The sequence below is a fragment of the Hippocampus bargibanti genome, linkage group LG13 (genome assembly GCF_051943395.1).
Source record: "Hippocampus bargibanti isolate YZ-2025 linkage group LG13, ASM5194339v1, whole genome shotgun sequence".
In the NCBI taxonomy this organism is placed as follows: domain Eukaryota; kingdom Metazoa; phylum Chordata; class Actinopteri; order Syngnathiformes; family Syngnathidae; genus Hippocampus; species Hippocampus bargibanti.
Genome location: NC_142746.1, coordinates 19,649,585 through 19,672,267, shown reverse-complemented (window position 1 = coordinate 19,672,267; position 22,683 = coordinate 19,649,585). Strand labels below are relative to the sequence as shown.

At 40.6% G+C, this 22,683-nt stretch overlaps 2 protein-coding genes and 1 long non-coding RNA gene across 4 annotated transcripts in view; 2 read left to right on the top strand and 1 right to left on the bottom strand.

Annotated features, from left to right (window-relative positions):
- thada (THADA armadillo repeat containing) overlaps positions 1-22,683 on the top strand; it is a 258,466-nt gene that overhangs the window by 58,947 nt on the left and 176,836 nt on the right. The window contains exons 33-37 of one of the 2 annotated variants that reach the window (XR_016116889.1): positions 2,819-2,891; positions 6,686-6,833; positions 6,955-7,077; positions 14,035-14,213; positions 15,456-15,844. Coding sequence is in view for 1 of the 2 variants with exons in the window: in XM_089011984.1 (XP_088868110.1) it covers positions 2,819-2,891; positions 6,686-6,833; positions 6,955-7,077; positions 14,035-14,213; positions 15,456-15,791 (859 nt within the window). In the remaining variant the exon portion in view is untranslated. Of the gene's footprint in view, positions 1-2,818; positions 2,892-6,685; positions 6,834-6,954; positions 7,078-14,034; positions 14,214-15,455; positions 17,279-22,683 lie in introns of those variants that run through there. The other variant, XM_089011984.1, reaches the window with a different exon arrangement.
- On the bottom strand, positions 14,071-19,294 carry LOC148889656 (uncharacterized). The gene is made up of 3 exons (XR_016116890.1): positions 18,739-19,294; positions 15,590-15,770; positions 14,071-14,210 (listed from the first exon to the last, which is right to left on the bottom strand). It is a non-coding gene; the product is annotated as an uncharacterized LOC148889656 (long non-coding RNA).
- zfp36l2 (ZFP36 like 2 zinc finger CCCH-type) lies at positions 19,583-22,682 on the top strand. Its single transcript, XM_089012293.1, has 2 exons — positions 19,583-20,013; positions 20,110-22,682. The coding sequence occupies exons 1-2, from the start codon at positions 19,921-19,923 to the stop codon at positions 21,283-21,285; spliced, it is 1,269 nt and encodes a 422-aa protein (XP_088868419.1). The 5' UTR covers positions 19,583-19,920; the 3' UTR covers positions 21,286-22,682.

Here is a 22,683-nt window from a genome sequence, read left to right as displayed (position 1 = left end):
AGAGTCCTAAAAGTCAATATTCTGTGGGTCCTGGAATTTGAGTGACAATGACAAAAACCCTGGCACTGGTGTGGACACATTTTTGCATGTCTGGCAGTGAATGCGCTAACGAAGCAAATTTTTTAAATGTTACCTTTCAGTAGGTAACATGATTATCGCCGATGACTTATTTCTGTGACGTCTGTCTTCGTTGACTGCGAACATCATTTAGTGTAGAGTGATACCTAGGCTTACAAACTTAATTGGTTCCCAGACAGAGTGTGTAAGGCGAAAAGTGTGTATCCCAAACAATAATTTCCCATAGAAAACCATTAAAATGAGAATAATCTGTTCCCAGGTCCCCATAAAACATAATTTTCTACTTTCTAATTTCCCAAGCCTTAAAACTACACAAAATATGCTTTATTTTGTGAATAATGTATATGTATAATAAAAATGTTTAAACAACCTTCCCTCACTGCTGCGTTCTTGACCAATCACGTGGCTTTAACTGAAGACTGGGGCGGGGAATAGAGGACAAAAACAGTCAGTTTCGAGTTTGTTGTTAGAAGACCGGGCTCGTTCGCGAACGACACATCACTCATTGAGGCAGCTCCGTGTACGAAAAAAGTTCAGATGCCAAGGTAAAGTTTGTATGCCAAGGTAAAATTTTCATAAATTTAACATTCGTAACCTGAAAAGTTCGTAAGCCAAGGGGTTCATAAACCGACGTATCACTGTACATGTAGTAACAAAAAAACTGCTATAATGTGACATATTGTATGGAGAACCAGGCTGAAATACTGCACAGTAGTTGCAGTCTAAGGTTCTAGTTGAGCTTTCTTGGTTGGGATAATAGTATCAAGTAGTATTATAAACATCTTGAAGAAGAGTATAATAATTCTTCTCTTTGATTTTTTTTTTTAAGTCTCAGCTACATTTTGTTTTTGTGGGTTCTTGAGTCAGAAAGACTCTCCTTACGACAGGATACGGCTGGTCATATTGCAGTATTTGTGTATATGCGGTGACCGTAATCCCTTTGACATACCACTGACAGACACACGCCTCCTTGACAAGCCACCGCTGCACAAGAAAGTACAGGCCTTCACACAGATCAGGTTACAAAGAGTATTAGACTAATAAAGCCTTTTTTCCATCTCAAAACCGAGGATCCACTTTCCATTCCACGATCCTCAAGGTTATGATTAGAGGCAAGATGAGATTGGCTTGCTGGTTACTCTCATCTTTCCTGCCATTGAATGGGATTCTGGGTTTTTTTTGTGTGTGTGCACAAAATGTGTTGGTGAGGACCAATGTTCCCTCTAATTTTTCATGTGTCTGAGTAGACACACAAGCTCCCTGAGCACACTGAGGACCACTGTGTGCAACATCAGATGTGTCGTTGGCGAATGAGCCGGATCTCGGAAGTGAACAAAGAGAGCCGGTTCCTAACAAAGAGCTGGAAATGGGAGGCGACTTTTTTTGTCCTCTATTCCCCGCCCCCAGTCTTCGGTTAAAGCTGCACGTGATTGGTCGATATCCGTGGTAGAGGAGGGAGGGGAGAATTATATTACAGTAAAGTCTCGTTATATCGATATCGGATATATTGATAGTCCCGGTTATATCGATACTATTTCTATGCACGCACTGAGAAAATTACATGCAAATAGGGTCGGATATATCGATAGTCCCGGTTATATCGATATTTTTTCGGACTACCTTGAATATCAATATAACGAGACTTTACTGTATATTATATATATTATATTATATTATATTATATTATATTATATTATATTATATTATATTATATTACAGTAAAGTCTCGTTATATCGATATTCAAGGGAGTCCGAAAAAATATCGATATAACCGGGACTATCGATATATCCGACCCTGTTTGCATGTAATTTTCTCCGTGCGTGCATAGAAATAGTATCGATATAACCGGGACTATCGATATATCCGATATCGATATAACGAGACTTTACTGTATATATTTTACTAGTTGGTATGATAGCATTATTAATATGAAAAGCAAATTAGTGACAGCTGATCATCAGACCAAAGAAAAACGTTTTAACAGACTCAAAAACACTGGTGAGGACCAACACGTTTGTGGAAAATCAACCAGGCTACGTGTTTGCCAAGTCACATGATCACTTTAAAAATCTAAATAAGTCGAATTACATGGTAGCTTCACATGAAGTGCTAAAAAGTATTTCATTTCTCCATTTAGCGAAATTTTCCGATTTCTGCCAGATCTCGCAGATATGATATTATCATTGGTTCAGTGAAAACGAGGAATCTTTTTCAAAGAAAAAAAAAACAGTCAGCAATAAAATTCAACCATTCAGCAATTAAAAATTAAAAGTGCCGTAACCACTCAACCCCTATAAAAAATATAATTGGTGAGTATACATACAGTACATGCATGACATGGCAATGTGATGCGTGGACTTCACCAATCCTAACTATGCCCTGGCTATATGTTTTGATGGTTCCCCCCCTACAATATGTTACTTTCTATAACTTTTTATGAATCTCCCAAAAAAAGATGGTGGTCGTCAACGAATGCGATTGAAATAGCATAGCGCCTCAATTCAATTGTCCATTCAATCGAATAAATTGCAGACTCGTCCATTTTACAAGCTCTGCTATGTTATCCACTGTTGATTTTGAACTTATACATGTGGTTAAAAAGATGATATATTGTGTACCGTCCGTATATTCTTGACAACGACCAGGCAAGTGGATTTATTGCGCATGTCCTGCCAGGCTATGCTAACGACACTCGAGTATATTGATGTTCCTTGACTGTATAGTGTTTGTGTGTTGTAGTGTGGAGCTGTATTGTGCAGCAATGACACTGCTAACTCAACTGGTCATCCAGGTTGTAAACTCGGATCCAAAGGTAAAGTGTCTGATATAAAAGTATGACTGCATTTCTGAAAAGTATTTTTTTGTTATTGTTGTCCCCCCCCCCCATGAGTTCAAGTAACCAAAATGAATCTCATCAATATAAGCTGTAAGCTGTCTAGCTGTTGGCTATCTATTAGCTATTTATTTGATATCCATTAGCTAGCTAGCTAGCTTTCTATCTATTTGAGTTATTCCGGGTTGAGTGAACGCTGGCGTATGTGGCTGCCGCTGCTCATCCACAGAAAAACTTATCCAGTGACTATAAAGTGACTTTGAGAGTTTTGAAAGGCGCTTATAAATGAAATGTATTATTGGAAGAAAACGAAACAAGAAAATATCCTTTGTGCTTTTATAAATTTCCAAACATAAGATGGTTATGTCATCATGATTTATGATTTATTTATTTATACATTTAATTTATATGCGCCTTTCAAAACTCTCAAGGTCACTTTACAGTCACAGCATAAGCTAGATAGCTAGCTAATAGATACAGTAATAACAACAATACATTTCATTTATAAGCACCTTTCAAAACTCTTAAGGTCATCTTACAGTCACAGGATACAGTCGCTAATAGATAGCTAACTAGCCAGCTAGATAGCTAGACAGTTAAACGATAGCTAGCGAGATAGCTAGCGAGCCAGCTAGACAGCTAATAGAGAGCTAATAGATAGTTATTCAGCTAGCTAGGTAATAGATACAGTAATAACAACAATACATTTCATTTATAAGCACATTTCAAAACTCTCAAGGTCATCTTACAGTCACAGGATACAGTCGCTAATAGATAGCTAACTAGCCAGATAGATAGCTAGACAGTTAAACGATAGCTAGCGAGATAGCTAGCGAGCCAGCTAGACAGCTAATAGAGAGCTAATAGATAGTTATTCAGCTAGCTAGGTAATAAATACAGTAATAACAACAAGACATTTCATTTATAAGCACCTTTCAAAACTCTCAAGGTCATCTTACAGTCACATGATATAGTCGCTAATAGATAGCTAACTAGCCAGCTAGATAGCTAGACAGTTAAACGATAGCTAGCGAGATAGCTAGCGAGCCAGCTAGACAGCTAATAGAGATCTAATAGATAGTTATTCAGCTAGCTAGGTAATAGATACAGTAATAACAACAATACATTTCATTTATAAGCACCTTTCAAAACTCTCAAGGTCATCTTACAGTCACAGGATACAGTCACTAATAGATAGCTAACTAGCCAGCTAGATAGCTAGACAGTTAAACGATAGCTAGCGAGATAGCTAGCGAGCCAGCTAGACAGCTAATAGAGAGCTAATAGATAGTTATTCAGCTAGCTAGGTAATAAATACAGTAATAACAACAATACATTTCATTTATAAGCACCTTTCAAAACTCTCAAGGTCATCTTACAGTCACAGGATACAGTCACTAATAGATAGCTAACTAGCCAGCTAGATAGCTAGACAGTTAAACGATAGCTAGCGAGATAGCTAGCGAGCCAGCTAGACAGCTAATAGAGAGCTAATAGATAGTTATTCAGCTAGCTAGGTAATAGATACAGTAATAACAACAATACATTTCATTTATAAGCACCTTTCAAAACTCTCAAGGTCATCTTACAGTCACAGGATACAGTCGCTAATAGATAGCTAACTAGCCAGCTAGATAGCTAGACAGTTAAACGATAGCGAGATAGCCAGCTCGACAGTTAATAGATAGCTAGGCAGCTAGCTAGCTAATAGATACAGTAATAATAACACATTTGTTTATAAAGTGTCCATTTATTCATTCATAGATTCATCCATTTATTTATTTATTTTTACTTGGGGCACAGTCAGCCCGAAGCTGACATTTTTTTGGGGTGGAAGTTTACATAAAGGACCTTGCGAAGTAAATCCTAATTTTCACTACGACTGATATAGTAATTGGGCTGGAGTATGGAGAGGTTTATATATCAACAAACATTAATCATTAATAATGGAGGAGGGGGAAAAAAATCTACACATTTACTGATTGCACAAGCATTTCAAATTTTAGGTGAAAAATTCCACCATTTTGAGCCAATCTTTATCCCTTCAGTGGCATGTTTCTATGATGGTCGCAGAAGTGGTTAGATTGCAGTTAGTGCCTCTGAGGTTGTACATCCTATTATTTTGAGCTCCGATCCACCATACGTGTTGACAGTGATGAATGACTTCCGAATGGAATTGAATGCTTCCTCCTTGTACTTTTCTGAAATAAAGGCCTTATAATCCTATATGGGAAAAAAAAGCGGAAATAAAGTACACTTATGTCGTGCTTTATATACATCAGACGCTGCCCAAAGGGCTTTACATAGCCTCACAATTGCCCATTTGCACTTTTGAATCAAGAGAGCACGCTGTGTTGTATTTAGAAAGTTTTACCACTGGGATTTTTATTTTTTTATTCATGGGTTTCTATATGTAACTAGGATCTCTTACAGTGCTGAGGCCTTGAGTAAAAGTCAGTGTGTTTTTTTTTGTGCTTTTTTGTGCCTTAAATTAATCAATTTGCTAGTTAACTTATTTACTACCATCCCCGAATATATTCGGGAATTGAAAATACAGCGATACTTTGGCCTACAAACCTAATTGGTTCCCAGATTGTGCGAAAAGTGTGTATCACAAAAATTTATTTCCCATAGGAAACCATTAAAATGAGAATAATCCGTTCCCAGGTCCCCATAAAACATAATTTTCTACTTTCTAATTTTCTAAGCCTTAAAACTCCACAACGTATACCTTATTTTATGTACAATAAATGTGCTATGGTATTATAATGAAAGAAATAAACTACACTATATAATAAAGTCATTTTATTTACCTTTGTGATGGTCGTTGATGGCTTGATGGAATGGAGTGGCCGGTTTCATCAGTATTAAACACTTGATGAGGAACGTAGCGTTCTTCTTTCACCATCTTGGACGAGTTGTGTCCATAATTTGTAAAATCACTTCAAATGGCTTCTACTGAGCGTATTTTACAAAGATTCCACGGCATATAGGTATATTTTATGTTTTAATACTGGCGCTGAATATTCAGGAAGTCTTGTTTTCGAGTTGATGACAATGCCTGACGTGACGTCACTGAAGGAACACCCCTGACCGAGAAAGCGACACACAATGCATTTTGGGTACTTTGTTTGGTCTGAAAACTTCGTGTTGATCCGCGTTGATGGCGAAATTAGAAGGAAAACGCATAATGTGATGGTGAATCATTGTGTGTTGCACCAAGACTACTATTTGATACTAGTTGACACAAATTCCCAGCATACAAATCAACCCATTTCCAACGGAGTTTGGGCGCCATCTTGTGCATTTTCTGGGACGCTACATTGGAGTCCTGGTGGCTTGAATTGATACCGAAGTACTTCTTTAATCGATTGCAAACATTTATGCTTTCCTCTTCGGAACTATTTGAATCATATTCAAAAGTGGATGAGTAACAAGAAAGCATCTTCTCCGAATCTGAAGCCATTGTTTGGATTTTAGACCAAGGCAAGATGTCCTGGCGTGACGTCACGAACAAGGGGGCGGGACCTTCTGAAACTCGCCATTTCCGGGGTCATTTTGAAGTAGTTTTGGGACAACTCATTTTTATTGGTGTTTTGCATTTGACTAAAAATATCAGCCCGTGTGTTTTGGGTATTTTAGATGCTATAAAACGTTTTTCTGATGTTAGTTAGGAAACAAAAAAATGGTGTCAGTTGTCCTTTAAGTGACAGCCTATTATACATTCATTTACAGTACATGCATGTTAATTTCCTCATGATCTTGTCATTCAGGGTGCAAACATAACATGCTTATCACAGTGGGGGGCACTAGTGTGCTCATCCTGCAGTGAGGAGCAGCATGTGGAAGTTAAACTGATGGTTGCCAAGGTGTTGGTGAACTCAACAAGCACGCTACTGACCAGCTCTGAGCTGCCACTTGGTGAGTTCTTTAACATCAATCAACTTGTGTAAACTCATTTGAGATAAATATTGAAAAGGGGTGTGAAATATTGAAATCAATGAAAAGAAAATCTTCCTGGTGTGCGTGTTTTTGTATTCAGGTCTGGTCAGCACAGTGTCTCTGTGGAGGAGTCTGTTTATGCTGTTGCAGGATGAAGACCAGGAAGTTCGCAGTTCCGCCTCGGATTTCATTGCCAATGCACCCGTTCATCTGATTCGTGCAGGTAGGATGCACACACTTCAAGGACAACCGACGCCTCCGGAGAAGTTGTGTCCATAATTTGTCAAATCACTTCAAATGACTTCTACTGAGCGTATTTTACAAAGATTCCACCACATATAGCTATATTGTACGTGTTCAGACTCGCGCTGAATATTCAGGAAGTCCTGTTTTCGAGTTGATGACGAGTCCTCACGTTACGTCACTGAAGGAACGCCCCTGACCGAGAAAGTGACACACAATGCATTTTGCGGTACTTTGTTTGGTTTGAAAACTTCGTGTTGATCCGTGTTGATGGCGAAATTAGAAGGAAAACACATAAATAACGCGATGGTGAATCGTTGTGTGTTACACCATGACTACTATTTGATACTAGTTGACACAAATTCCCAGCAGACAAATGAGCCCATTTCCAACGGAGCTTGGGCGCCATCTTGTGCATTTTATGGGACGCTACATTGCTGTCATTGATGGCTTGAATAAATATGGGAGGACTCCTTTAATCGATTGCAAACATTTATGCTTTCCTCTTCAGAACTATTTGCATCATATTCATAACTGGATGAGTAACAACAAAGCATCTTCTCCGAATCTGAAGCCATTGTTTTGATTCTAGTGCAAGGCGAGACGTCCTGATGTGATGTCACGAACAAGGGGGCGGGACCTTTTCAAACTCACCATCTCCGAGGTCATTTTGAAGTAGCTTTGGGACAGTTTAACTCATTTTTATTGGTGTTTTGCATTTGACTAAAAATATCATCCTGCGTGTTTTGGGTATTTTAGATGGTATAAAACGTTTTTCTGATGTCAGTTAGGAAACAAAAAAATGGTGTCGGTTGTCCTTTAATCCTATAAATGAAAGAACCACGAGAAAGTATTTTGTCAACAGAAAATGTGCGCTTATCAGACATTGTTCCATGTTGATAATATAAAGGTACCAACCACTCGGTATTATTATACCGAGTGGTTGGTACCCTGAGAAGAGATTTTATACTCATGAAAGGCTTAAAATACATATGCATATAAATCAAATGTATTATTATTATTATTATTATTATTATTATTATTATTATTATTATTAAAAACATATTTGTTTAGCTCTTTAATATGTTCCCTTCAAAATGGGATTGGGGAGTAAATACGCACCATTCACTCACAGTGTGTGAGTTCTGCATGTGCACTGTCTGTACCCGACTTGAGGTCAGACAATGTCAGATAAGCTGTTAGCTAGCAATTGGACGCAACCACAGAGGCTAGACAAAATTTTGAGTTTTCTTTAAAAGAGCAAGAGAACAAAATGCAAATGTTTAGTTTGTCTGAGATACACCCCACCCCACCCCATTTTGCATTCTGTATTTATTTGGACAATTTCATGTCAGTTCTCCATTTAGTGTTCCAAACTCTTATATGATCCTGAAAAATTGGAATTGGATTCCAAACACGTGTGATACAAACAAAAGGAATGTGGCACTGTCATGTGGTCATCTTAATTGAATGTGTGACCAAGCCAGGAAAGTCGCATTCCTCCACTAAATGAGAAAGCACCAAAAAACCCAAAAGAAAGCACATTCTACTACTGTCTGTAAAACCCACAGAAGAATAGGGAAATATATATAAAAATACAGTATAAGAATAATAATACATTTCATTTCTAAGCGCCTTTCAAAACTCTCAAGGTCACTTTACAGTCACAGGATCAGTTTTTCTGTGAGTGAGCAGCGGCAGCCACATGCGCCAGCGTTCACTCAACCCGGAAGTTACTCGGATAGAAAGCTAGCTAATATATAGCTAACAGATAGCTCGCTAGGCCTTCACTCAACCCGCAAGTAACTCAGATCAAAAGTTATCTTGCTAAAAGACAGCTAATAGATAGCTAAATAACTCGGATAGAAAGCTAGCTAGCTAATAGATTGGTAACAGATGGCTAGCTGTGTCCTTAAAAGCTTTGAAAGGCGCTTATAAATAAAATGTATTGTTATTAGTAGTAGTAGTAGTCGTAGTATTAGAATTACTGGTAGTATTAGTGCTTATAATTGTGAAAAACTGTGAAAAGTGAAAATGACAAAAACCCTGGGACTGGAGGGGACATATTTTTTGCACATCATCTGGCAGTGAATGAGTTAAAAAAAATGTCCTTTCTTGTTTGTGCATGTGGAGGACCAATGAAGACTTCAGATTTGTTGAAGTGATTTTTTTTTTCTCACCACTTTTGAGACACAAAGGAGCTATTGTTCATGTCTTGAGGATTTCTTAATCTCCAATTGAAGCCCCCCCCATCAACCCCCCAGCAACAGCTCCACCCATTCACCACCGCTGCCTAAATACCTCAAGACTAATTGGGTCTGAAATCAAACTCTGCTTCCCCTTTACCGGACCTCCGGCAATGAGTAAGAGTGCAAACAAAGGGATCATTTCATGTCTTACGGTATCTTATGAGAGGACATGAAATTGAAATTTGATTGAAAAAAAAATGTTGAAGTGAACATGGCGGAACGCGTGAAATCTTCATTTCTATTTGAGACCTCTTGAGTTTCTTCTTTATAATAATAATCATAATAATACATTACATTTTAAGCGCCTTTCAAAGCTCTCAAGGACACTTTACAGTCACAGACAAGCATAGGTACTATAATAAATAAAATATAATCACAAATACAATGCAATAAATAAATAGATAAATAGAAACAAGAGAGAGCTACACAGAAAATGCAATTTTAAATACAGTAAAGTCTCGTTATATCGATATTCAAGGGAGTCCGAAAAAATATCGATATAACCGGGACTATCGATATATCCGACCCCGTTTGCATGTAATTTTCTCCGTGCGTGCATAGAAATAGTATCGATATAACCGGGACTATCGATATATCCGATATCGATATAACCGGGACTATCGATATATCCGATATCGATATAACGAGACTTTACTGTAGGTGGCTTTTGAGATGGGACTTGAAGGTGGGAAGAGAATCGATGTTACGAATGTTGGGAGGAAGTGAGTTCCAAAGTTTGGGGTCAGAGCAGCTGAAAGCTCTGTCACCCATCGTGCTGAGACGGGCAGGGGGGCACACTGAGGCGGAGGGAGGAAGAGGATCTGAGGGAACGAGAGGGAATAGAAATTTAAAGAAGGTCAGATAGGTATGGGGGGGTGGTGAGGTTATGGATAGCTTTAAATGTTTCGAGAAGAATTTTAAAGTTGATTCTGTATTTGACTGGGAGCCAGTGGAGCTCTTGGAGGACGGACGGGGGTGATGTGGTGAAAGGATGAAGTTCTGGTGATGATCCGAGCTGAAGAATTCTGGACGAGTTGAAGTTTGTGGAGAAGTTTCTGAGGGACACCAAAAAGAAGTGAATTGCAATAGTCAATCTGGGAGGTGACAAGACTATGAACGAGGATAGAAGTGGTGTGAGGAGTGAGAGACGGGCGAAGACGATTGATATTGCGTAGGTGGAAGTACGCAAGCCGGGTTAAGTTATTTATATGGGAGTGGAAAGATAGTGTGCTGTCATCGATGACACCTCGGCTTTTCACCTGATGGTAGGGAGAAATTGTCAATAGTAAGAGAGAAACTGTTAGCTTTGCTCAAGGCTGATTTGGTACCAACGAGGAGAATTCCTGTTTTCGGCTTCTGTTGCCTGTTTTTTAAAACTTTTTGGAGGTGACTCTTGCATTTGTTGCAGTGAGCTCACACCGTCATTACTTTGTAACCTTCTCATCGTGGAGATTTTCACTCCTCCCTGGTCAGCGTTTCCTGTCGGTGTCAAGATTGTTGCATTTGGTCTATATGACTCTTCAGCAATAACAAGCAAAGGAAGTCGGAGCTATAAAGACTACGTTTTTGTTTCGCACCTATCTGTATCTCGCACTTAAGCTTCCTGGGTCTCTCTCGGCTCCAAAAGTGACTTGTGTGAGGTTGAACAAGTTTCTGGTGTGAAGACCATTGTTGTTGTTGGCTTGCTTATCTTACTTAACTGGTGAGATCTCCGGCATGTCACTTCCAGTCTCTTAGTCTCCAGTCTCAAATACTTCCTCCAAAAAAAAGTGAATTTGTGTTGTAAAACTGTTGAAAATGTAATAATTTGCATACATTTTAGTTGAAAAAAAAAGTCACTGTGCATGTGAATATTGCGCTAGCAGGCCGGGAACGTGTACGACAATTTTGGCCAGCCAGCCAGAATTTCACTCTCGCACCGCAATCGACCGACCATGTGATGGCATCAAGGGGGGGGGTGGTGTGTGTGTGTGTGTGTGTGTGTGTGTGTGTGTGTGTGTGTGTGTGTGTGTGTGTGTGTGTGTGTGTGTGTGTGTGTGTGTCATTTAGCCTCCGAGTCTCTATTTAACATTTTGAATGGATTTCAACTTACGACCATTTTGACTTACGGAACGGATCTTGGTCGTTGGACACAAGATGGCGCCCAAGCTCCGTTGGAAATGGGCTGATTTGTTTGCTGGGAATTTGTGTCAACTAGTATCAAATAGTAGTCTTGGTGCAACACACAACGATTCACCATCCCGTTATTTATGCGTTTTCAACACGGATCAACACAAGGTTTTCAGATCAAACAAGGTACCGCAAAATGCATTGTGTGTCGCTTTCTCGGTCAGGGGCGTTCCTTCAGTGACGTAACGTCAGGCATCGTCATCAACTCGAAAACAAGACTTCCTGAATTTTCAGGGCAAGTCTTGAAAACGTAAAATATAGCTATATGCCGTGGAATCTTTGTAAAATACGCTCAGTAGAAGTCATTTGAAGTGATTTTACAAATGATGGACACAACTTGTCCAGAGGCGCCGATTGTCCTTTAAACTCTCAAGTAGACTACACAGTATATTGTAGTTGAAAAGCAGCAGCCCACCCAACTTTCAACAATTCCATTCCTTCATTAAGTATTGTCTCCGTGTTTGTTTTGCTTTTTTTTATATCTTTTCAATGCAAGACAAATAACCCTAACAGATCAAGCGGCTCGTATGCCTGCATACAATACCCCCCCCAGCCCCCTTTCCGACACATACAAACACACACAGATACAGTCACCCAACACTCATAGCATGAAAGACAATCCTCTTGAGAAACAAGTATTTAACGCCAAATGCTCAGAGAAGGAAATCACATTACCGAGCAAGGTGGGGGGGGGGGGGGGGGGGGTAGGGTAAAAAAAATTGAGGTAGCCATTCTTGACCCTTTATGTTTAGAAATAAGGCTGCTTCCTGGTAAGTGGACCGGGCTGTCCCTGAGAAGAGGTGGCTTCTTGCTAAAGAAAAGAATTTGTCACCCAAGCTTTTAAACTGCTAAATCTCCTTTAATACTGTACAATCAACGGACCTGTAATGTTCACACACTACCCACCCCTCCCCTCCAAACTCCTGCTCAGACTTCAGACTCTGATCTTACGCCTCAACCTGGGTTCCCATTACTGTGTTTCTGGTACTGTATGTGTGCTGTGCTGGTAGGGGGGGTGTGGAAGGGTTGTAAATGTTTATGCAGCCCCCCACACACCTTCAATGGTTCTCATAGTGGTTGTGTTTGACTCTGCAAACCCTGTGTGCGATTACCCGGGTGTCAATCGTATGGATGATAGTCAAGGTGAGAAAACAAAAACCCCTAAAAAGTTGAAGTCCAGCTATTTTACCATCAACCTGACACAAATTCTCAGAATCAGTGGAGTAATTCAGCAAAGTTTGAAGCATGCTAACACCTTTGGCTATCTACAACTGTAAGACTAACACCTTTGGCTATCTACAACTCTAAGATCATGAATTACCTTTGTATGAAATTTTTGCATACGTACTTCCATTTTGATGATGCATTCGCGGAACTTCGGAAGAATATTCAACGCGTTTTGTTTTTGATGAAGATCTGAAGCCTATGTTGCGTGCGTCTAGCTGTTGATCGGTTCACGTTTTGCATTGCACGCAGTAGGAACATTGTTGAACACAGTCAGTTACGATGGAATGATCCGTATTGTTTTAATAGCGCAGTGATACCTTGGCCTACGAACTTAATCCGTTCCCAGAGTGTGTAAGGCGAAAAGTGTGTATCCCAAAAAAAATATTTCCCATAGGAAACCATTAAAATGAGAATAATCCATTCCCGTCGTATGCCAAGGTAAAGTTTGTATGCCAAGGTAAAATTTTCATAAATGTAACGTTTGTAAACCGAAAAGTTCGTAAGCCAACGGGTTCGTAAACCGAGGTATCACTGTAGTTATTTTCTGATTCACCCCGCTTCCATCCCATAAAATGTAAAAAAAAATCTAAATACAGACTAATTTCCTATTTCTGATTTAATGAAAAATACAGTCGAACGTCGGTTTTCGATCATAATCCGTTCCAGAAACCTGTTCGAAAACCAAAACAGCACTTCCCATTAAAATATATGTAAAAAAATGTAATCCGTTCCAAGTCGAGAAAACAACTTTTTTAATGCAAATTTTAAGCATTTTACAGTATAAACTGTATACACACGTAAAAACAAACTAATCTCTTTTTTTCCACACATTTTAACATCAACATGAACATTGGAACATAAAAACATCTCTCTCTATCACTCTCTATCTCTCTCTTTCTGTCTGTCACGGACTGTGTTGGCACCTATCCCAGCTGTCTTTGGGCAGTAGGCGCGGGACATCCTGGACTAATTGCTCGCCAATCACAGGGCGCACTAACAACCCATCATCTGGTTGTGCTCAGTTTGGTTGATAACCGAATTTCTGTCATAAACTGGGGTATATAAAAAAAAAACCGAAATTCGAAAACTAATTCAACAAGAACCGAGACCTTCCAAAACTGAGGTTTTACTGTACTTCCAAGAATTTTTGACTGGAAAAGGGGCCATCTCTGAATCTTGACCTAAGCACATGGACCAGTTTTCAATTCTTACCAAAACAATTACAGATAATACTAGAATCTTGTTAACTAACGACTTACATGTCCCAATGTCCTTGACTTTTGGTCCAACAGATGTCGCAGGTGTGACGGTGTGTCCCCCGGTAGCACTGGATGCTGGCATGCGTCTCTTGTGTCGGCTATTCGAACTATGGAAGCGGGTACCAGAAGGCGTCCTCGCTCTGACAGAGTGGCTGCTCGGAGAAGATGAAGGCAACAGGGAGACATTTGATGATGATGATGCCTGCAATCTGGTAAAAATAAATAAATAAATAAATATGTTATTTTCCGGACTATAGGGTGCACCGCATTATAAGATGCGCCTTATAATGTGTTGCACCCTGTAGTCCGGAAAAAAAAAAATAATAATAATACATTTAATTTCTCAGCGCCTTTCAAAACTCTCAAGGTCACTTTACAGTTGTTTTTGTATTTTTTTTGTGGGTGAGCAGCGTCAGCCACACGCGTCAACGTTCACTCAACCCCAAAGTAACTCAAACAGATAGCTAGCTAGCGAATAGGTAGCCAGTAACTAGCAAATAGATAGCCAATAGCTAGCGAATAGATAGCGAATAAATAGCTACAGTATGTTTTTTCAATGAATGACATATTAAATACTTTTTCCATATATAAAATTCAGCAGATTATAAGGCGCACTTTTAATGAATGACATATTTTAAAATACTGTATTTTCCCATGTATAAGGTGCACTAGAGTATAAGGCACACCCCCAATGACTGGTGTATTTTTAAACTTTTTCCATATACAAGGGGCACCGGATTATAAGGTGCACCCCCAATGAATGACAAAGCTGTTTCAACTTTAATAGTTCAAAGGCAGAGTGTAGACTGCAAGGTTAAAATATCCCATCAATCAGGCTCCACAAATAACCTGCACAAGCCATCTATCTGTACACTTGATGCAAAAAGCTATCAACCCAGCTAAACAGAACACAATTGATGAGGAACTAGGTAAAATGATCGCAGAGAAAGCACCTACAAGGGATCATTCCTCAAGATGATGAAAGAAGAAGGTTACGTTCCTCATCAAGTGTTTAATGCTGATGAGACCGCCCACTCCATTCTATCAAGCCATCAACGAACATCACAAAGGTAAATAAAACGACTTTATTATACTGTACAGTTTATTTCTTTAATTATAATACCGTAGCACATTTATTATACATACAAATGTGTATTTAATGTAGTTTTAAGGCTTAGAAATTTTGAAAAAAGTAGAAAATTATGTTGTATGGGGACCTGGGAACGGATTATTCTCATTTTAATGGTTTCCTAAGGGAAATCATTTTTTGGGCTACACACTTTTTGCCTTAAACACTCTGTCTGGGAACCAATGAAGTTCGTAAGCCAAGATATCACTGTAGTTGATTGCTGTTTGACAACTGTATGTCAATGTGTGCTAAAAGTGTGAAAAACCAGTGAAGGTTTCTCATGGAATCATGTTCATTGACCAATTTGTTTGTTTTAATGAAATAGGATGAAGAGGATTTCCTGTTCGAAAAGGGCAACCTGAACCTATGGGCCGAGCCAGTGCAATGGGTGACGCTTCTTCACAGACACCTCATTTCCCTCATTCTTAACTCCAAGCAGATGAGAGACTCAGGACGTACCGACCAGGTGCAGGCTCACCAAATCGACACATTGGCCTTCAAGGGTCGCACCAAACTGTTGAGCGCCAATCAAGTCTTGGACTCCCTCCCGGTCTTGCCACAGTTCTCCTGCCCAATGGAACACGCCCGTCTGGTACTACAGCAGCAGAGGGCCACTCTGGCTTTGGATGTGCTGGACACCCTGAGAAGAGAAATGGAATAATATTCCAAGGTTGGAAAAAATCGGTCCGCGGAATTTCTGGTGTGATCATGAAGGTAACACCTCAACAAAGTGTTTTTAATCACATTGTTTTTATCATCTGCTTTAAAGGACAACCGACACCATTTTTTTTGTTTCCGAACTGACATCAGAAAAACGTTATAGCATCGAAAATACCCCCAATAACACGCAAGCTGATATTTTTTGTCAAATAGAAAATACCAATAAAAATTAGTTAAAGTGTCCCAAAACTACTTCAAAATGACCTCGGAGATGGCGAGTTTGAAAAGGTCCCGCCCCCTTGTTCGTGACATCACATCAGGACGTCTCGCCTTGCACTAGAATCAAAACAATGGCTTCAGATTCGGAGAAGATGCTTTCTTGTTACTCATCCAGTTATGAATATGATTCAAATAGTTCTGAAGAGGAAAGCATAAATGTTTGCAATCGATTAAAGGAGTCCTTCCGGGTCATTTTGAGGCGTCTGGACTCCAATGTAGCTCCCCGAAAATGCACAAGATGGCGCCCAAGCTCCGTTGGAAATGGGCTGATTTGTCTGTCTGATTTGTGTCAACTACTATCAAATAGTAGTCTTGGTACAACGCTTCACCATCGCGTTATTTATGCATTTTCCTTCTAATTTTGCCATCAACACGAAGTTTTCAGACCAAACAAAGTACCCAAAATGCATTGTGTGTCGCTTTCTCGGTCAGGGGCGTTCCTTCAGTGACGTCACGTCAGGTATTGTCATCAACTCGAAAACAAGACTTCCTGAATATTCCGCGCGAGTCTTAAAACGTAAAATATAGCTATATGCGGTGGAATCTTTGTAAAATAAGCTCAGTAGAAGTCATTTGAAGTGATTGTACAAATTATGGACTCAACTTGTCCGGAGGCGTCAGTTGTCCTTTAATTAAACTGTTTATCTCGACTGCAGAGAGTAAATAGGGCAAATGGTTCTGAAGCAGCTTAGACCCTATTTTTAGGGGTCTAAACTCTTATGTCATTTTTTTTGCCTGTTTCTCTTTCCTCCACCTCTTTCCCTTCATCAACTCTTGAGAGAATATTAAATCATGTCAAAGACTGAAAAATAACTAGATATATTTTTAGATTCTATTTTGCAATTATGGTTCTAAATTAAAAGGCTATAATGGTTACTGGTGTCGTAGAAACTAGTAATTTCTGGTAGCGCTCTGTGCATTTTACACCCAGTCGTATCTATTCGCCTAGTAACTTAGCGAGGTTTTTCTGCGTTATGTGAAATTATTTTTTTTTTCATGTGATCATTCAATCATTCATCTTGTATGGGTTTTTGGGTTTGGGAAAAAAAAGGGTCACGGTTATCGTGGCAGCCATCAAAGTAGAGGAGGTGCTTATTTGCTACTGTCGAAGGTGTTGTTGGGAAAATTGACAAAGCTAAATAACCATTTGTCCACTGTGCGGACTTTTGTTGCGTTTAGTGTATGCTATTAAAATGCTTTTGTTATTGACACTAGATAACTACTGTTATAATCATAATAATAATAATAATAATACATTTGATTTCTAAGCGCCTTTCAAAACTCTCAAGGTCACTTTACAGTCACAGGATGAGTTTTTTTCTGTGGGTGAGCAGCGGAAGCCACACGCGCCAGCATGCACTCAACCCCGAAGTAACTCAAAATAGATAGCAAGCTAGCTAGCTAGCGAATTGATAGCCATTAGCTAGCTGATAGCTAGTGAATAGATAGCTAATAGCTCGCAAATAGACAGCCAATAGCAGCGAACAGATAGCCATTAGCCAGCGAGTAGCTAACCATCAGCTAGCGAATTGTTAGCCATTAGCTAGCGAATAGCTAATAGCAAGCCAATAGGTAGCTAATAGCTAGCAAATAAACAGCCAATAGCAGCAAACAGATAGCCATTAGCCAGAGAATAGATAGCCATCAGCTAGCGAATTGATAGCCATTAGCTAGCGAATAGCTAATAGCGAGCCAATGGCTAGTGAATAGACAGCTAATAGCTAGCAAATAGACAGCCAATAGCATCGAACAGATAGCCATTAGCCAGCGAATAGATAGCCATTAGCCAGCGAACAGATAGCCATTAGCTAGCAAACAGATAGCCATCAGCTAGTGAATAGATAGCTACTGTTGTGGTTCCCAACTGCAGATAATATGATACATTTCACACTTTTTGTTGCTTTTTTTTCTCCGATAGATGCCATTACATGACAACGATAAAAAAAACAATGCAAACTCTTGAATCTCGATTCCAAGAATGACCCGTGGCACGCGCATGCGCAATTCATCTAAAGGAAGCTAACAGCTAGCACTGTGCCGATCGTTCGCGAACTACACATCACTAGTATGTAAGGCAAAGGGTCATCTTTTGAAGAAAATAAAGGCTTTTGGGTGTGCCTTATACACCGGAAAATACGGTAAAAATTTGCACAAACGTGAAGCAGATTATTACTGTCTTCGTCCTGAACAAGATTCTAATTGAGTTTTGAGTTAGATACGTGTGTGTGCGCGCCTGCACAAAAAAGCTGACTAAAAATAGTGCAGGGTTTTGCCGGCAGGGGGCGCATTGGGTTTCTTTAGTGTCAGTTCTTAATACCGCCTCCAGGGGTCAGTCGTACACTGTTTGTTTCGACCTGGGAAACCACATTCCTTCACTCTTATCCTCCCAGACTCTGAAAAACAAGTTTAAAGAAGGGAAACTGCTGTGGGGTGGAGGTGGTGAGGGGGAGTTTTTTTTTTTTTTTTAAACCACAGTCGTTCTTTTATTTTTACTGAACTGTATGAATCACAGATGCCCGGTGCTGCCTTTTACTATTCAAAACGACGCTGTGGAAAATACAAAAGTCGGTCTTGTTTAGTTCTGACGATCTCGTTAGGTTCCATAGAGTGAAACGAGCTGTCGTTACCCTCGTTTGTGGATTATGCAACGGATAAATGCTAAAAATTACCTTTTGCACTCTGCTTGGACTCCCTCCGTTCATAGTTGCGGTCTCACCCTATCCACAGGGAAAAGAGAGCAAAGGGTGAGGCAGTTTCCTTCCATTACAAATGCACGCGCATGCTTCCAACTCAAATCTAGGGGGGTGTGGGGTGTATTTATGCTGGTTAAAATCCCACAATTTTTGCAGGAAGGTTGTATGTATGAGGATACATTTTTCTATCATCCCAGATTGTAGCTCATTGGAATAATGGCGGATGATGTGGTTGTTTCAAAGTCAGTCGAAGTCAGCTTTATTGTCAAATATGCTAATATGCATGACATACAGCACAGATGAAATTACTGTCCTCTGAACCAGCGTGCAAGGCACTTATAATGTGGCTAAAAAGACAGACAATTGACAACAGACAATACATGTAATTTCTGAATGTAAAGTGAGGTAGTGTCATATGTAAAGTGAGGTAGTGACGTATGTAAAGTGACGTAATATAGTACTGCAAAAACAAACAAACAAAAAAAGGGTTGAAGTGAGGTCTTGCAGAAAAAAAACAGGAAAAAATAGAGTTCAGGATGATAGTACATAGTGTAGCGTGTAAGCAGAGTTCGATGAATGTGGCAGTGGGAAGGGTCTGTGGGGGGCAGGGCTGGGAGGGAGTTGAGTCTCCTTTCAATTGAAATCCAATCTTCCTTAATTTGAATGTGGCTTATGTTTGAAACAGCAAAACAAGACAAAAAAACTTTCGGGTTGTGATGACGGACGGTGATGGGGAGTGGCTTTGGGGTTTCATTTCAAGGCGTGGTATTAAAGAATAGGCGACCAACCAGTGAATGGATGTTTTTTTTTAAACGACAAGACGGAAAAGAGGAGGTGGCTCGAGCCAAAGTTTTCTACGACTTAGTTCACGTTGCCCCTCCCCGGCCACCGGCAGGCATTTATAGCCCGCAAAAGGGGGCTTGAGCCCGCAGTGAAGTACTTTTGGCTCTACGCTTCTTCAGGGGAGGAATCACATCCATCTACTACTCAACACACAAAAAAATCCCCACTTTATTTTTTTTTCACTTCGTCGGTTGTAAAGTCCGCCGGGGTGTTTTGAAGCAACTTTCCAGATCATTTTCCACCTCCCTTCCTTAACTCCAAAAGCAGTCGTGGCACAAACCAGCGCTCGTCGCAGTGCAGCTTGCTCGTTCCTCCATGAAAGAAGGAGTGCACCAGCAAATTTGGGGAAACGACAACATGTCTGCGACCGTCTTGTCCGCCTTCTACGACATGGATATTCTTTATAAGGTAAAGCCGTTCCATTTAAGATGAATGCATGTTGTGTTATGTTCTGCCACGCGAGTGGGCTTGCATGGCTAACTCGTTCTTGTCTTCTCACAACAGGATAAAAACACGAACATGAACACCCTTCACATCAACAGCATGCTGGATAAGAAGGCGGTGGGAGCTCCGGTTAGCTCCGCGGGCTCCTGCGGTCCTTTCACCCCGGGATTTTTCCGTCGAAATTCCTCCTCAGGCAACGTGGAGGCAATGAACAACGGCAACAAGTACACCGTGAGCTCGTCGTCTTACGGTAGCCTGAAGGAGAACACGCCGAGCGGAACGACCACTCTCATGAACAAGGAAAACAAATTCCGAGACCGAGCCTACAGCGAAGGAGGAGAGCGGGCCGTCCTCCAACAAAAGTCCGGCTCTCAGATCAACTCCACCCGCTACAAAACCGAGCTGTGTCGGCCCTTCGAGGAGAACGGCTCGTGCAAATACGGCGAAAAATGTCAATTCGCTCACGGTTACCACGAGCTCAGGAGCTTGTCCCGTCACCCTAAGTACAAAACGGAGCCGTGTCGTACCTTCCACACCATCGGCTTCTGCCCTTACGGTCCCCGGTGCCATTTTATCCACAACGCCGACGAGCGCCGGCCCGCTCCGAACGCCAACGTCATGGCGGGGGAGCCCCGCGGTTACGGCCATAGGGACGTCCTCCCCGCCTCCCAGCAGCAACAACAGCTCTGTTACACCCAGAGGGACAGACCAAAGCTTCACCACAGCCTTAGCTTCTCCGGCTTCTCCAGCCATCACGGCTTGGACTCCCCGTTGCTGGAAAGCCCCACGTCGCGGACCCCACCGCCGCCCGCTTCTTCCTGCATGTCGTCATCGAGCTTCTACGACGACGTGCTGTCTCCGAATTCCATGTCTTGTATCAACAGTGCCTTTAACTTCCCCGGGCAAGACCTGAAGACTTTACTGGCCCCGCTAGCCGCGCACACCCCCGGCGGCGTCTATTCTAACAACCACTCGGCCGGCGGAGCCCACTATGGGGGCGTGTGCCCTCCATCCCCCCCTACGTACAACATGAGCCACTTGCAGACGCTGCGTCGTCTCAGCGAGTCACCGGTGTTCGAGCCTCCTCCAAGCCCGCCAGACTCGCTCTCAGACCGGGAGAGCTACGCCAGCGGGTCCCTAAGCTCCTCCGGGAGTCTTAGCGGCTCCGAGTCGCCCAGTCTGGATGCTGGGAGACGTTTGCCAATCTTCAGCAGGCTGTCGATTTCAGATGACTGATCAACCATGTTTTTTTTTCTCTCTTCCTTTCTATGTTAGTGGATTATGTCAGCAGGTTGCTGAAGTGCCTTTGAGCAGAAAGACATTTTATTTCTACCAGCTCAAGAGGGGTGATGGCCTTGCTTTGACCTCCCTGGTGGGGGGCAAGTGGGGAAAGTTTCACCCGCATGGGATCAATAAGTGTCCTTGAACCTGGCATTAGATTCTATGTGTGCTTTGTAATATATCTGTATTAAAAGTTTAGCTAGCCAACAGAAGGCATTCCGTCGGTGCCTTGCCCAAGGGCTCTCAGCAGCCCATTTTCCCCTGTTTTTTTTATTGTTTTTTTTCTTTTTTACTCTATCACGCATGTCAGACTTTTCCTGGGATTAGATGACTTGACAAGACGAAGAGACTGTAAAAAAAAAAAAGCGAGTCGATTTCCTCCTATCCTGCCAAGAATATGCCTTGACTCAAAGTAACATTTTATTTTTCAAAATGCTTTGTTGTTGTTGTTGTTCTCTGAAAAGCTTCAACTTCCATTCCATATGTCTTCTCACAGCGCTACCCAGTGGTTAGGTTGGTTAGTGTGGCTTCGGTTGAAAAGCATTCTTGAGTTGGGTTTGTTTTGGGGGGGGGAAATCACTGCTGATGATTGAATATCTATCTATTTTTTAGCTGTTTGAGTGATTTGCATAGCGGTGCATAACTGGCTATGGATTATTTAACTTATTTATTATCTTGTGAAACAAGTATAGGCTACATTGATAATTTGTGTCCATACTATATTTATCAAGTATGATGAAGCAATAGATCTATATTCTTTTATGTTTAAATTATGATCGCCATTATTAATCTGCATAAAGTGGAGTGTATGTTGTTTTTTTTTCACAGTAATATATATTGTTTTCTCCTTTTTTGTAACTTCACTCTTATTTTGTATTGTAAATGAGTAAAAAAAAAAAAATCGTAATTTAAGAGAACGTATGTGATATTTATTTCATTAATTTTGTTTCCTTGTTTACGTTTTATTAAAGTTTGCATAATTGCTGTTTTTGGCTTCTGAGCTTGTGTCAATGCTGTAGAAGGCTTTTTTTTTTTTCGTCTCCTTCTGAGAATCTTTATTTAGATGATTCTATAGAATGTAAACACGCCGTGGTTGTATAGACCGTCCAAAAAAAAAAAAAATGTTTTGATTTAGATCAGCGACAAAGAATCCAATTCAATAAATTAACCAAAAAGTATTTTTTTTTTTCTTATTATTATTTTCCTCTGCACGAGGCCACACTGTGATTTCAGCCACGTGCTTAAGAATGTAGCAATCCCATGTGCCCCAGTATTATTGTGTAGTGCCTATGGGGCTCTCCAACATGACATGCCTTTTAAAATTAACCAAATAAAGTATTTTTTTTCTCTTTT

Coding starts and splice junctions, on each gene's coding strand:
- zfp36l2 (XM_089012293.1), top strand. CDS start 19,921: ATGAAAGAAGGAGTGCACCAGCAAATTTGGGGAAACGACAACATGTCT. Junction 20,014..20,109: donor ACATGGATATTCTTTATAAG/GTAAAGCCGTTC, acceptor TTCTCACAACAG/GATAAAAACACGAACATGAA.